The sequence below is a fragment of the Protobothrops mucrosquamatus genome, unplaced genomic scaffold (genome assembly GCF_001527695.2).
Source record: "Protobothrops mucrosquamatus isolate PMUCROS unplaced genomic scaffold, P.Mucros_1.0 scaffold8, whole genome shotgun sequence".
Taxonomy (NCBI): Eukaryota; Metazoa; Chordata; class Lepidosauria; order Squamata; family Viperidae; genus Protobothrops; species Protobothrops mucrosquamatus.
In genome coordinates, this window is record NW_015386395.1 from 2,967,844 (window position 1) to 2,981,958 (window position 14,115).

A 14,115-nucleotide genomic window follows, 5' to 3' on the forward strand; every position below is an offset into this window, starting at 1 on the left:
TATTTTTAAAATATTCCGACTCTTCTATTATTTTGGTTTTTAAGAGTGATATCTTAAGTCTTTAAGCATGTGTGAAATGCTCAGAAATGTAAAGGTGTTAGCAATTACAGTTCTCAATCAAAGACAAAAAATCCCCCCCTCTATTGATTAGTAAGAAACATGCATGAAATGGTTGGTTGATAAGCAAATCCTTGAAAGGACATTATTTATGCAGATGGTTTCTTCCCTGTAGTTTATATAATAACTATTCTGTTTCTCCCTCTTCAGATTACAAAACCACTGATACTAATAACAACACAATCCTGGCCCTGGATGTATTGTTATCTAGCCCTACCTGGGCGGTCATGAACGGAAGCGCCCTGCCGTTGTCACCAGTTGGGGGAGGAATGGTGGGAGAACCTGCCTCTCTTCCCTCCTTGGGTTGGCGGGAATTCTGCGAAGTCCATGCTCGTGCTGCTGCAGTTGATTTTGCCCGTCGTTTCCGGACCTTCCTTGGCGAGAACCCCCAGTTTGCCACCCCAGGAGCTGAAGCTGCTTTCTCACACCGCTTTGCAGAGCACTTCCTAGAACATTTCGAGGCTGAGGTGAGCCGGGCTTACACCAGTGACTCGCCACCCCGCTGTGACATTGCCCCTTTCACCGGTTGTTCTTCTGCACGGGACCTCTCTGAGACCTGCAGTGACTCCTCGGTGGCTTCCCCGGTTGAGCCTCCATTAGGCCCACCCTCTGGCCTCTCTAGCAGCCAGTCCCGCAGCTCTGAAGATGTTTCTACTGTGGCAGCTGTTACCGCTACGAAGCCAAAGCTGAAGAAGCGCTTTTCTTTGCGCAGTGTTAGCCGCAGTGTCCGAGGTAGTGTGCGTGGCATTCTGCAGTGGAAGACGTCAGCTGAATCATCCTCTGGTGCTGGAGATGGGACACCCACTGGAGCCAACACTAATTCCAATTCATCGGGGGGCGGTGACTCAGAGCGTTGGACTCACCGATTTGAACGTCTTCGCCTCAGCAGAGCCTCCCCAGCCACTCTGCGAGTCGAACTGGCTAGTGTGCGCCGTGAAGGCCTACTGAACTACATTGTGGCTGATGATGGATCAGGCGGGGGCAGTAGGACACGCTGGCAGAAATGCCGTCTTCTCCTGCGCAAAGCAGGGAAGGGAGAAGGGGAGGGTTACCTGTTGGAGTTCTACATCCCTCCAAAGGTGAGCAATGAGTCATTGTGTTCAGGCAAGAGAAAAGTCACGGGGAAAAGTCAAAAGCTTGGGATTCCTGATTGAGGCCTTGAGAATATCGTTATGACAGTCTTTTTTTTCCTACCCCAACCATCAGGCAACAAAGCCCCGGGTCAGCATTGCTTGTTCCTGTGTAATGGATGTGCGGACAACAACTCCACTGGAGATGCCAGACAAAGAGAACACTTTTGTGCTGAAGGTCAGAAAAAGACTGATGGGGTACAGTTAAGATTTGGTAATAATTGAAACATTAGTAGTTATGTATCTATAGCCAAGGGATGCATAGAACTGAACGTCCTCTTCTGTTTGTTGAATCAGTATCTGTTACTATTCTCTGGCTGGAGTTTGTTTTTAGCAGTTGACTGTTTCTTGCCTCTTGCATTATCATAAGAGAAAATTAATGGGTCCTTTCTATCGTCCCTCTCCAGCTGTGCTGCCTCCAATTGGCAGTGGTGATGTTTCTGAGCAGATTTCCTTTCAAACTTTTTAATGTCCTTGGGAGGAGAGGAATACACCTCTCCTTCTGTATATAAAATGGCTTCTTAAATGATGTAACTAGATCAGTATGCATGTTGGAGAAAGGAGTTTAGGTTCTTGGTGATTCTTAAATTTTAAAACCTTTGAGAATTCAAGCAAGGGAATGCAGATAACCACAAACGCATCTAGCAAAGAAATCACAGCTGAATGAGGGGAGGGTTAAGCAGCTGCTAAAACATCTTTTTGGTTGCTGACTTTGTTCAGTGTTGGTGCCCTTCTGTCAAAGGCCAGAGATGAAGGTCTTGATATTTTGTGTGTGTATATGTATGTAACCACTTTAAGATAGGAACAGATGGATTAAGTCCTTGGATTTGATTTGTGGTTATGAGCATGCATGAATCTTGAAAATTAATTTATTTTTATTTATTTATTAATTTTTTATGCCACCTGTCTCTCCTGCAAAGTGATGCCGGGTAGTTTGCAAGGTATAAAACAAGTAAAAATAATTAAAATATTAAAACATTAAAACGACCAGATTGAAGTATTATTAAAAGCTGTACTAAAGCCAAAACTGAGAGAGCGAATGGGATGGGGACCCAGGTCTTCATTCAATTCAATTCAATTGAATGTTTCTTAATTTTTGATACCATGTTTGCAATAAACTTCATAATATCAGCTGAGGTTGGGGGTCTACCGTCACTGATATGAGTTCATCATTTCAGAGGGAAACAGGGCTTTAGAATAGAAACCATCCTATGGTATTGTATATTTATTATTTTTTCCCCCTTCCTCCAAGCTCTCAAGTTCCTTGGAATACATCCTTGAGACTGTTGACTCACTGCAGATGCGGTCATGGTTGGCTGACATTCAGGAATGCATGGGCCTGGGGTAAGTTGCCCTAAGCATCAAAAAAGGCCATAGCTCAGTGGTAGAATACCTAGTGTACAGGTTTCCCAGATTCAGTCAACAAGTAAAGAGAGAAGAGTTATATGGCCTAACAAAAACTTGATGGGGGACCAAGATTTTCCCTCTGTAGAGTTGCTGGTTCTCTAAAGTAGATCAGGTGTGGAAAATGTGTAACTGTTCAGATGTTTAGACAACAGCTCCATCATCTCTTGTTATTGGCAACACTGCTTGGTCCTTTCTCCACAGACTGGGGATATAATAACAAACAATATGATTCATTACCCAGTTTTCTATAAAGCCGTTTCTCATAAGAGCTGATGGAAGGAAGATTAGGATAAGAGTGAGAGAGAGAGAACAGATATGCAGGTGTTAACAATAATGTTCTTACTATACCTTCATTGAACAGGGGTGCAACCCTGAGGTTTGGATGGCTGTGGAACAGGTACATGATTCTTGCTCCTTAAAACAAGCGATCGGATAAGAGCTCCAGGTTATCTTGTTTTTTTTGCTTCCAACAGTAGAAGCTAATGCCTCTGGAAAACTCACAAACGGGGTTTAATAGTGTAGAAAAAAGGTTGTGTGTCAAGTGCTGTGTGGTGGCAAAAATCAAAAGTTGTCTGGTGGCCCCTTTTCCAATTAATACCTATTATTAAAAGGCATAAGCCTTTGTGAGTTGCAGCTCACTATCAGATGCACAGAGTGGCTTGATTGTTATAACAAAAGTTAGAATCTTTCTTTGCTGTGGCCAACATCAAATTGTTAGGTATATGTGGTCTTGGAATATGGAAACATTCCTAATGATACTTGTCTCCACAGAGAAAGCACTGATAGCCTGGAGCAGCCATGCATGAACCACTCAGATAGCATGCCCAGCCGGGAACTTCCCATGGTGCCGAGTGAGAGCAACGAACAGCTCAGCCAAGGTGTGTATTTGGCACAATGTATACCTTCTTGATCTCTCGGTAAGGACAAAGAGGCTTTCCAATGATGTCTTTGTGCAGGCAATCTGTTTGCAGTGGAACATGCTACAGAATGCTTCTCTCAAGGACGACATTCTCTGAAAAGCTCTACTGTGCAATATCTTAGCCAGCAGGCATAGAAGTACTACCATATATACCTGCAAATAAGCCAAGAATTGTAGGTGCCACCCCCCCCTTCAAATTGAGTTCCACTTATAAGGTAATATGACTTATTTGGGTATATCCCAATTATGCTTGTTTATAAGTCCATCTGCAGATAAGCTGATCTTCAAATTTTTAACCAGTATACATGAAAAATGAATAATCTATGAATTCCCCTTGAGTAAGCCCAATTGTGAAAATTAAAACATGCGAAACATTTTGAGGGTTGGCTTATTCACTAGTGGCGCATTTTTCATGGTATTTTGGTTAAAAATTTTGTGGATTGGCTAATCCAGTGATGGCAAACCTTTTAGAGACCGAGTGCCCAAACTGCAACCCCAAACCCACTTATGCATTGTCGGGTGCCGGGTGGGTGTGGCCCATTGGGTGGGCATGGTTGGGTGGTAACGGCAGACTGGGTGGGATTAAAAAGTTCAATCAATCAATTCCAACTTTGCAATATCTTTTTTTTTCCCTGCGAGAAGTTGAAATTGACTGATTGATTGAACCTTTTTTTTTTTTGCACACGATGGCAGAGGCCTAAAGTGAAAAGGTTTTATAAAACCCAGCTGAAGGCCTAGGACTGGGGCGACGGTGCGCGTGCCCACAGAGAGGGCTCTGAGTGCCACCTCTGGCACCCGTGCCATAGGTTCGCCACCACTGGGCTAATCCATTGATCTGCTTATCCCTGAGTGTAGTTTTAGGTTGTAATCAGAGTTCTGGCTTTTTCCACTATTTATGATAATACTGTAGTAGAATTATATGTCTTTTCAGTGATTGCTTTCTTCACGAATGTTATACGAACCCATGTTTGGCAGCCAGGAAATATATATTTAAAGATAATGCTGATTTTGTTAACTAAGTGTACAGTGAAGTGAAACTTTCCATAAAGTTTGTCCAACTGAGATGAGATGGCAAGACTTTCTCCATTGGCCTGCCTGGACTCTATTACCATTGGTAAGAGGGTGTATTTTGTGATACAGATAATCCTTGACTTATGACCACAACTGAGTCCAAAATTTCCATGGCTAAGCAAGGCGATTGTTAAGTGACTTTTGCCCTATTTTATGACCTTTTTGCCACAGCTGTTAAATGAATGGCTGCAGCGGGTTGAGGAATTCTGGGAGTTGAAGTCCACAAGTCATAAAAGGGCCAAGTTCAAAGACCCCTGAGCTACACTAAACAAAGATACCATAGAGATTTCTCCTAAGCCATTTAAATATTGGATGGAATTTTTTTAAAAAATTTAAAAACTTTAAAAAAGAGTTTTTTTTTAATCAAGAAGAATTTTCTAGATTGTTTAAAAAGTAGGTGGAGCCATCATAGGGCGTGATTGTGAAATCAGAACTGGGGAGACCAGAGTTCAAATCCCAGGTAGATAAGAAGCTTCTTGCGTGACCTTGAGCCAGTAAATTTTAGTTGAATCTTTGTACCTTACAGGATGCTGTGACAATCTGGCAATAGTTGATTACCAGTAAGATTTATTTAGTATGATTTTTTTTTACATGTTATACCAAAAACAGCTTTCAGGCACAAACTACACCTTCAAGATAAGCATCCGAGAAAAATGCAAATTAGTATTAAATCCAGGATTTGATATTTATGGGGGAAAAACCGCACATAACACTTTGGTAAAACGCTACTAATTTCCCAAGAAAAACAGGTAAAGATTAAAAAAAAAATCCCTGAAATCAAGCTTATTGGCAATAATATAGAAGTGCTTTTCCATGGTTGTCTTCTGCAGTGTGTTCAACTTCCAATCAAGCCTACAGCTGTAGAGTTTCCTGATGGTCTCCCACCCAAATAATAATCGGCTTTGACCTTTCTTGACTTTTTTTCAGAATCTGCCAAGGTCAGCTAGGTGCTGTAGATTAAGAAAAATGGAAATAAGCACAGAGCATGTGCTCTCTTGCGGGGATGGCAAAGACACCTCCTCCTTTGGGGTATAGGTGTAGTTATGAACCTTGGAAGAGGAAATGATTTGGTTTTTTGAAGATGGAACAGGAAGTATGATTTTCCAGCTCAGCCCAGCTTGTAATGTTTCCTTTCCAGGTGCTTACGGTGGATTGATGGAACGTCCCTCAGCCTCCATGTCTCCCAGCTCAGTCTCTATTGCTGCCTCACACTTTGATTCAATGGAGCTGCCTCCTCCTCAACTGCTGCCTCGGGTGCCAGTCAATGAAGGGCAATTTTCCACTGGCTTCCTCCATACAACTTTCCCAGAAACCCCTGAAACCACAGGTAATGCTTTGAAGTGGGATGAGTTGGTGCTTGGTCTAGATTAGGGGAGGGCCAGAGGAATCTTCTCCCCCCCGCCCCCGGAGCTCCTATTGGGAATAGCATAATGGTGGAGGAGAAACAGTAGTCGGCAGTCCCTATGGACAAGCCCAGAGTGGGCAGGGTTTGTATCACTTAGCCTGAACTTTCTTCTTCTGACATAACCTCTGAAATTGTATGCCATCTGGTCAAGGTTTCCTTGGGCCATGCAACTTCAGGATCTCTTGGGTTGAATGTTGTGGAAGCGAGATCCAGATTCCTCTGAGTGAGCTTTGGCCCTCTTCTGTTGCTTTTCTCCTTGCTCAGGTTCCTTCCTCTTCCAAGGGGAACCCGACCCGGGTGGGGGTAGTCTGGGTGACACTGAGCACCCACTCTCTGAATACCCATGGTTCCATGGCACCCTGTCCCGTCTCAAAGCCGCCCAGTTGGTGTTGGCAGGAGGAGCAAGCAGCCATGGCGTCTTCTTAGTGCGTCAAAGTGAGACACGGCGGGGTGAATATGTCCTGACCTTTAACTTCCAGGGGAAAGCCAAGGTGAGTGTAGCGGGAGAATCTATCAAAGGGTGCTTATTTTATTTATTTATTAGATTTCCGTGCCTCCCATCTCGCCTCAAGATTTGGAGGCCTTGGGAGAGGATAGGCTGGAATCTTGGTCAGGAGAAGTTTCCCACCCAGCCTCCTTTTCCTACCCTTAGCACCTGCGCCTCTCCTTGAACGAAGAAGGGCAATGCCGTGTTCAGCATCTCTGGTTCCAGACTATTTTTGACATGCTGGAGCACTTCCGGGTCCACCCCATCCCCCTCGAATCAGGGGGCTCCAGTGACGTGACACTTGTCAGCTATGTGGTTGCTTCGCAAAGGCTGCATGGTGAGTGAAGGATGAAGTGGGGCTGCGGGGTGGAAAGAGCATAGACACGATTGCTAGTCCATGTCATGCTCCATCTCCCTCCATCTTTTTCCATTGTCGTTCCAGTCTGTCCCTCCTTTGTTACTCCACTCCTTGTCCAGCCTTCTCTTCCAGCCCTATGCGGCATGCATGTAGCAGGAGGGAGGATAAACCCGTTCACCCCCCTGTTCGCTGCTCCCTCTCTTCCTTACCCCCAATCCCTATTTCTGATGTGGGCATCTCTGTCACAGGCCGGGACCGGGCTGGGAGCCGAGCGCCAGTGTCTGGGTTCAGTGGGGACCCCGACTCGCCCCCCAACCTCATCTCCATCCTTGCTGCTGCCTCCGCGGGTGACTGCGTGTAAGTGTGCAATAGCTACCACAGGAGGAAGGCAGGGATATGACCGTGTGTGTGCGTGTGTCACGGCCCCCACGCCATAGCCATCGCTATCCATGGGTCATGTGAATGCAGTGTCTACGCCATCCACTGTGTCTGACACCAGGAGGCAGGGAAGAGATTTCAGGTGCTCCTTCTGGCATTTCCAGGTAGGACTAAGAAAGGCTTCTGTACAGAACCCCAAAGAGTCACTAATAGTTTCTCTAACTGAATGGAACCATAGTCTGGTTTGGCATAAGACAACTTCTCTTGTTCTGTAGAGAGGGATCTTAGAACTATTGTTTCAATTATCATCTGGGTAACTCCTTCTATAATTCAGTTGTATTAGATATAGCAGAACTCTGCAGAAAAGCCTCACCTGTGACAAACAGCCCAAAGTTAAAGATTATCTACCCAAACTCCAAATAATAGAGTAGTGCCGCCTCTTTTACTCCCTTCTAGAAATTTACTAACTCAGGTGGCTGAAACAGTCCTGAATTTGGTGATATTTCCCTCTTTGCCTCCCCTTCCCTCCCGGGCAAAGTTATAATGTAACATGAAGAATACTATTTATTAAACCAGTTTTCGACCAACCAGATCCTTCAAAATGGTTTGGGTTAGACTGTCTTCCCCATTTGCTGGTGTTAATCAGAGTTATAATCCAAGGCATCTAATGAATTCTAGGTTTGAGAAAAGTTTATTAGGGCAATTGAGAGTGAAAAAAAGGCCAACACGATTGCCTTAACTTTTGTCCCCACTATGAAGCACAGGAAGGTATCCATAATTGAAAAGTCTTGTGTCTCCTAAATATGTTATAGAAATAAGGTAGGTACAGTATATCGCATAGGTATTGTCTACAATTCCCTTGTAGAGGAGAAAAAAGAAAGGTACAACATATTTCTGAAATACCACATGATATTTGTAATGGAGTCTAAACATTTATGCTTTTAAAAATTGTTAGTTTTCCCAACTTTAAACAGTAGAATCTTCAGCATTTATTATGTAGGTTGGAGTTTCATAGGACAAAATAAATCATATTATGGTTTCACCTGGTATATTTAGCCATTCCTTACAGTAGTTTAATGAATTAATTATCTAATATTGTCAGCATAAAATACATGAAGAATCCCTTCTAATTTTAGATGTATTTGAAATTCTCTCTTCACTGGAAAATTGTGTTCTAGTGCTCATATTTCACAGTATATTGCCACTATTCTGTGAGAAGTGTATAGAGCAGTATTTCTCAACCTTATCAACTTTATGATGTATGGACTGCAACTCCCAGAATTCCTCAGCCAGGCAGTTATGGAATTATGGGAGTTGAAGTCCATACCTCTTAAATTTACTGAGGTGGAGACATGCTGGTATAGAATAATGGACAGAATTTCAATGCTGGCAATTTATCATGCCTTCCATCTCTCCATAATTATCCATCTTTTTCTATTAATATTTGGAATTGCAATCTCTGAATGGTATCTATCAAATAAGAAACAAACTTAATACATTACAATAGTTTAGGATTTCACCTTGTTGAATGATAGTTCAGAGAGCTTTATGTCCTTAAAATGCACTAACTGTACACTGACAGTAAAAATATCTAAAATTAAATAGGTAAGATTGTTTTGAGTAAGTGATAGTCCTAATAAAAATCTAGTTCAAACAATTTCTGACCCACATAAGTCCTGGCTTAAGTAAACCTGATTTTAAGGATAGAGTTCAAAACATAATGCGTCCCTTTTTTGCACATGTGTAAAACGTCCATGCTTTTGTGCATGTGCAGAGTGTGCAATCCGGTATAATCAGTTTGCACAAGGTTCCTGGAATAGGGACCTGACTAACCAAAGGATTGCTTTACAAATGATTTAAGCTCATTTTATGCAGAAGCACTATGCTCTACGCCAATTTTGCGTATTGTAATGGATTATAGAAAACACCTATTTTTGTGTAACTTTTTTAAAATGTGGAGCACAGTCCCAAGGTATATTAATCAGCCCATGTCTTTATACAGTCTTTCAACAATAGTAACTTGATTTCATTCGGGGGCTACTGCAGAAAAAACAGGTTTTAGAAGCCAAATCAACACAATATAACCCTTTCCAGACAATTTCTGAACTGGGGCATTTGACAAGCATTGAATATTGTAACACAGTTGATGCTGAATCTGTTCATGGAGGAGAATGTGTTGCTGAAATAATACTGGCTCTCAGTGTTTACTCCCTCTTCCTACCTTAACCCCAGACCATCCTGTCTCTCTTTATGTCCATCTGCCTCTTCTCTCCCTCCACAGAGCCGAGCATCTCTCGTAACCTGCCACTGCCGCCTCCTCTCCCTCCAGCCCGGCCACCTCATGCTCCTCTGGACCATGGACTGCTGGAGTCTAAAGGACAGAGTGAGGAGGAGGCCCAGATGGAGCCAGAGGTGGATGAGGGAGCATCGGTGAGAGTCGGGGGATCCCTTCCTCTGCCAGAGGAGTCAGAAGGGCGAGCCAGGGCTGTGAACAACCAGTACTCATTTGTTTGAACCCAGTGGCGATAACAAAAAAAATAAGGGAACAAGCCCTTTTGCTCTAACCATTACTAGGTGGAAGATCTGAGGCTGATTATAGGTACCAGATGGGCTTGAACACCCAACAGACTTCTAGACTTTCCTTGAGAAATCCTTGAGGTGGGGATGGGTCTCATCCCCTAGTTCTTCCTACCCCCTTTCCCTGGGTATAGCGTGAGCCTCACTTTTGCTTACCCCCTTCTCCCCACCCAATCTAGGTACGTGACCCCTCTTGGGGTTCTGCTATCAGCTTTCAATCCCTCAGTCTGCACTACTTTGGTCCTGTTTGGGTTGTTGAGAAATTGGCCTGTTCTTTCCCTCTCACCTCTTCCTCGTACTCCCCCCTCCCTTTCTTCAAGTCTCTGCAGTTGGATAGTCCACAAGAAACACTACCTGGAGGAAATGGGAGTCGTCGTAGCTCCAGGATAAATGTTGACTTCCATTATTTGTACCCTTGCCTTTCTTGGTGAATGTATGGAGTTTCTGAATGTAATCCTTTCCTCTCCCAGTTTCCTCTTGTGGGGGAAAGTTGGCTGCTTTTTTCCTCCAATTCAAATATATATTTATATTCTGTTGTGTTTTTTTTTTTTGCTTCCTTCCCTCCAAATCATGGGAACTGGTCACTTAATAAAGAGTCTACACCCCAGGGAGACGTATCGTGCTATGAAAATACAGCTTTTGGGAGACTGTCCTCTTCCTCTTATTCCCACTGCTCCCCTCCTTCCCCTCCTCTTTTAAGATTTATTTTTCTACTGTGGACGAGTTGGACTGCTCAGGCCTCCCTGCCTTTTCAATTTTTTTTCTCTCCCTTTTTTAATTATTCTGGGATACAGTTCTGTGTTTTGTTTATGGGGGGGGGGGAATTTGTATAAAAAAAAATAAAGGAAACATCATTTTACCTTTTTAAAGTGAACTTTTTTTAAAGAAAAAATATAGTAAGTAAAATTAATAAAAACTGAAAGGTGGGGGAGCAGCTTGTTTATTTTGGGGTAAAATGAATATTTGTCACGTGTCCTCTTGCTTTGAACTAATTTTCCTTGATTGGCAAATATGGGATCAAATGAAGATATTACTTTACATTTACTATAGTCGCTTAAAGACCCTAATTGGAGCCAGCAACTCCACCACTAAGCAAAATGATCCCTAAGTGGGATGACCACAAAGTCACATCACTACAATTGGTTTTTGGCCAGAAAGAGACAAGATGAGTCAGTTTCACATCTTTGGTTTGGTTTTGGTTTTGTTCGCCTCCTAACCACTCCCCAAATGCTGAAGTGCCTTTTAATTGTCTCTAAAGTAATGTGATTGCCCAGGATTTCAATGCTGCAGATGTTTTGTGCAAACAGCGCTTACAGCGCTCTCTTGAAATCTGTTTCTCTCCAGTCTTTGCTTTGATGGTAGTGGGGGAGGAATAAAAAAAAAAGCAAGTGATTTCTATAGGCAATCTGACTCTTTTCTGCTGCCGGGCTATCAATATGTAGAAGAATAAACTGATTTTTCCCTTTTGAAAGCTTTTCCTCTCCAGTCTTCCCTGCGGAGGGGGGAGAAAGGGTCAGACAAAGGAGAGATTGTGATTACATTGCTTTCGATATGTAGAAGAGCAAACAGCTTACTCTTTTGAAACCCCTTTCCAATTTCTCTGTTCTGCAAGGGGAAAACCGTAAGAACAAAGCAATTCTTGTTGACTCTAATGGTAATCATTTGATCGAGGGACATTGCATATGTCATAAACAGTTGTGAATGAGGTATAAAGTTATTTTTCCAGCACCCTTGTGAGTTTGTATAATCATCACTGGATGAATGGTAATTAACCAAGGACTATCTGTATTATGCTTGATAATCATCAGGTTTCACATATAAACCTCTTATTTTTTTGGTAATATTTTATTAATTTTCTAATTTTACATTTAAGTATTTAAAAAGCAACATGGTGGCTGGGTTAATTGATAATTCAATAACATACAAAAATCTTTAGTACAAATCTCAAGCTATCACATCAAATATTTCCTCTCTTTTTCCCTTAATATCTACTGTCTCATATTTGAACTACTACAATTCTTATTATATCAATTAAGTAAAAATAGCATTGTTACATTTATCAATAAATTTTAGCTTATACATATCCTAGTTACTTTAACATTCAATCTTTGTAGACAATCAATGTCCTGCAATTAGTTTTTCCCAATTTTTAGTTTCCCATCAATATTTAAATTTAACTTTTGATATTTATAATTTCCAAGTTTTAGGTAACCAAAGTTTCCTTTATCACAATTCATAACAAAGTCTAATATTCAAGATACACATCTTATCTATTTGAGTATATTCTATTTCCCACCATCTTACATCATCTAGTTAATAATACAGTATAACATCCTTATTTTCAACTAATTTCCAAATGTCTTAAATTTAATGACCAAAATTTCCCCTATTTCAACATCAAACACTTCCTCTCTTTTTCCCTTAATATCTACTGTCTCATATTTAAGCTAATACAGTTCTTATATCAACTAAGTAAAAACATTACATTTATAAATAAATTATTAGCTTATACATATCTTAATTACTTTTACATTCAATCTTTAAAGACAGTCAATATCCTATTTATTTGTTTTCCCCAATTTTTAATTTCCCATCAATATTCAAATTTAACATTTAATATTTATACTTCCAAGTTTTAAATGACCAAAGTTTTCTTTATCTCAATTCATAACAAAATCTAGTATTCAAAATACACATCTTGTCTATTTGAGTATATTCTTTTTTAATTAGTAATATAAAATCCTCTCTAATAAATCAAAACCTCAATTTTTTTCAGCCTTATTCTGGCTTTCTTTCTTTGCCAGCTCGCCTTCCATGTCAGTGTTTTTAAGTCATCAAATAGATCTCCCTCTGTTGTTATATGCAGTACTTTTTTTCTAAAAAAAAAAAAAAAAAGGTGCCGGAACTCACACACGTCATACAACCCGCCTTGCCTACCCTACAAGGTTCCATCCAAAAAAGGTGCCGGAACTCCATTCTGGGTGTTCTATGAGAAAAAAAGCCCTGGTTATATATATTATTTGAAATAAAAGAGACCATCCAGTCGCCATTTTTTTGGAAGGGCTAGCAAATCATCTATTATTCCAGATCCCCATAGTTGTCCTGATATGTTTGTCTTCCCTTCGGTCTGTTCTTCTTGCTCAAGTTTCTTCTGGTTTATATAGAAAGTCTTTTCCATTTTCAGTGTTGTCAGTCCCTTTTCTGGATTTTCCATTGACTGTATTTGTTGGTCAGTTGAATCCTCTATCAGAGTATTTAATTGTTCCACTTCTTCTGTTATGTTCTGCGTAGTTGATTCTCTAATTGTAGTAAAAATTTGGGTTCGTATATCTAGGCTGACATCTTGTTCTTTTCTGTGGCATCTTATTTCATCACAAGCTGAAAGAATGGTTTCATGTATTGTTTTCAACATAAAAAGAATCTGTTCCTGGTCTTCATCCATATTCTCTTAATGGCGTGTTAAATTGAGAGCTTTAAAGTCAGAGAATGAAAATAATTTTATAACTGAGTATATAATACAGCTGAGCTTCTCACAGCTGATATTTGTTAAGGTTGAAAAAGTCTTATCTGTAGTCTGGGCTTCAAGCCAAGTCTCCTTTAGACCAGGGCTTTTCAACCTTTTCACCCATTGTACCACTTTTAGGATATGGCAACATCCGAGTACCACCAGTCGCCTAGCAAGGTGTCAAAAACTTGATAAAGTACAGGTAGTCCTCGACTTACAACAGTTTGCTTAGTGACTGTTCGAAGTTACAACGGCACTGAAAAAAAGTGCCCCCCAAGCCACAGCCGAACAAGACACCTGCCTGCCCGACCGGCGCCGCTCTTCCTCCTGTCCGAGGTTTTCGTTGTGAGCATTTCTGTTGAGTATTGGCAGCGGGGGTGGGGTGGGGGGGGTGTTTGGTTTTTATTCCCCCCATCTGCTGGGTGGTTGCAGCAGGTTTTGGTCACTTCGCATGACCCTGCGACACTGTGACCGTCGTAAATATGAATCGGTTGCCAAGCATCTGAATGTAAATCACAAGACCCTGGAGATGCTGCAACATTCCAGCTGATCTGTGCTTCTTTTGGGCTCAGCAGAAGCGCCAGGATCAGTGCTGTTTCCGATCCTGGCACTTCCGCTCAGCCCTGACAGCCCTGCAGCTCCAGCCATCTCTCACTCAGGCTTGTGCGGTGCTGCCACCGGTTCAGCTCATTCCCCTTCCCCACTAATTTTGTAGGATGGTCGCGTACCACCTGCCAGGTGCCAATGTACCACAGGTGGTA

At 41.7% G+C, this 14,115-nt stretch overlaps 1 protein-coding gene across 1 annotated transcript; it reads left to right on the forward strand.

The window, feature by feature from the left end:
* The first annotated feature begins 282 nt into the window (after positions 1 to 282).
* On the forward strand, positions 283 to 10,663 carry SH2B1 (SH2B adaptor protein 1). Its single transcript, XM_015810291.1, has 8 exons — positions 283 to 1,196; positions 1,324 to 1,425; positions 2,500 to 2,591; positions 3,426 to 3,532; positions 5,783 to 5,971; positions 6,314 to 6,540; positions 6,702 to 6,873; positions 9,554 to 10,663. The coding sequence occupies exons 1-8, from the start codon at positions 345 to 347 to the stop codon at positions 9,784 to 9,786; spliced, it is 1,974 nt and encodes a 657-aa protein (XP_015665777.1). The 5' UTR covers positions 283 to 344; the 3' UTR covers positions 9,787 to 10,663.
* Positions 10,664 to 14,115: the final 3,452 nt, after the last annotated feature.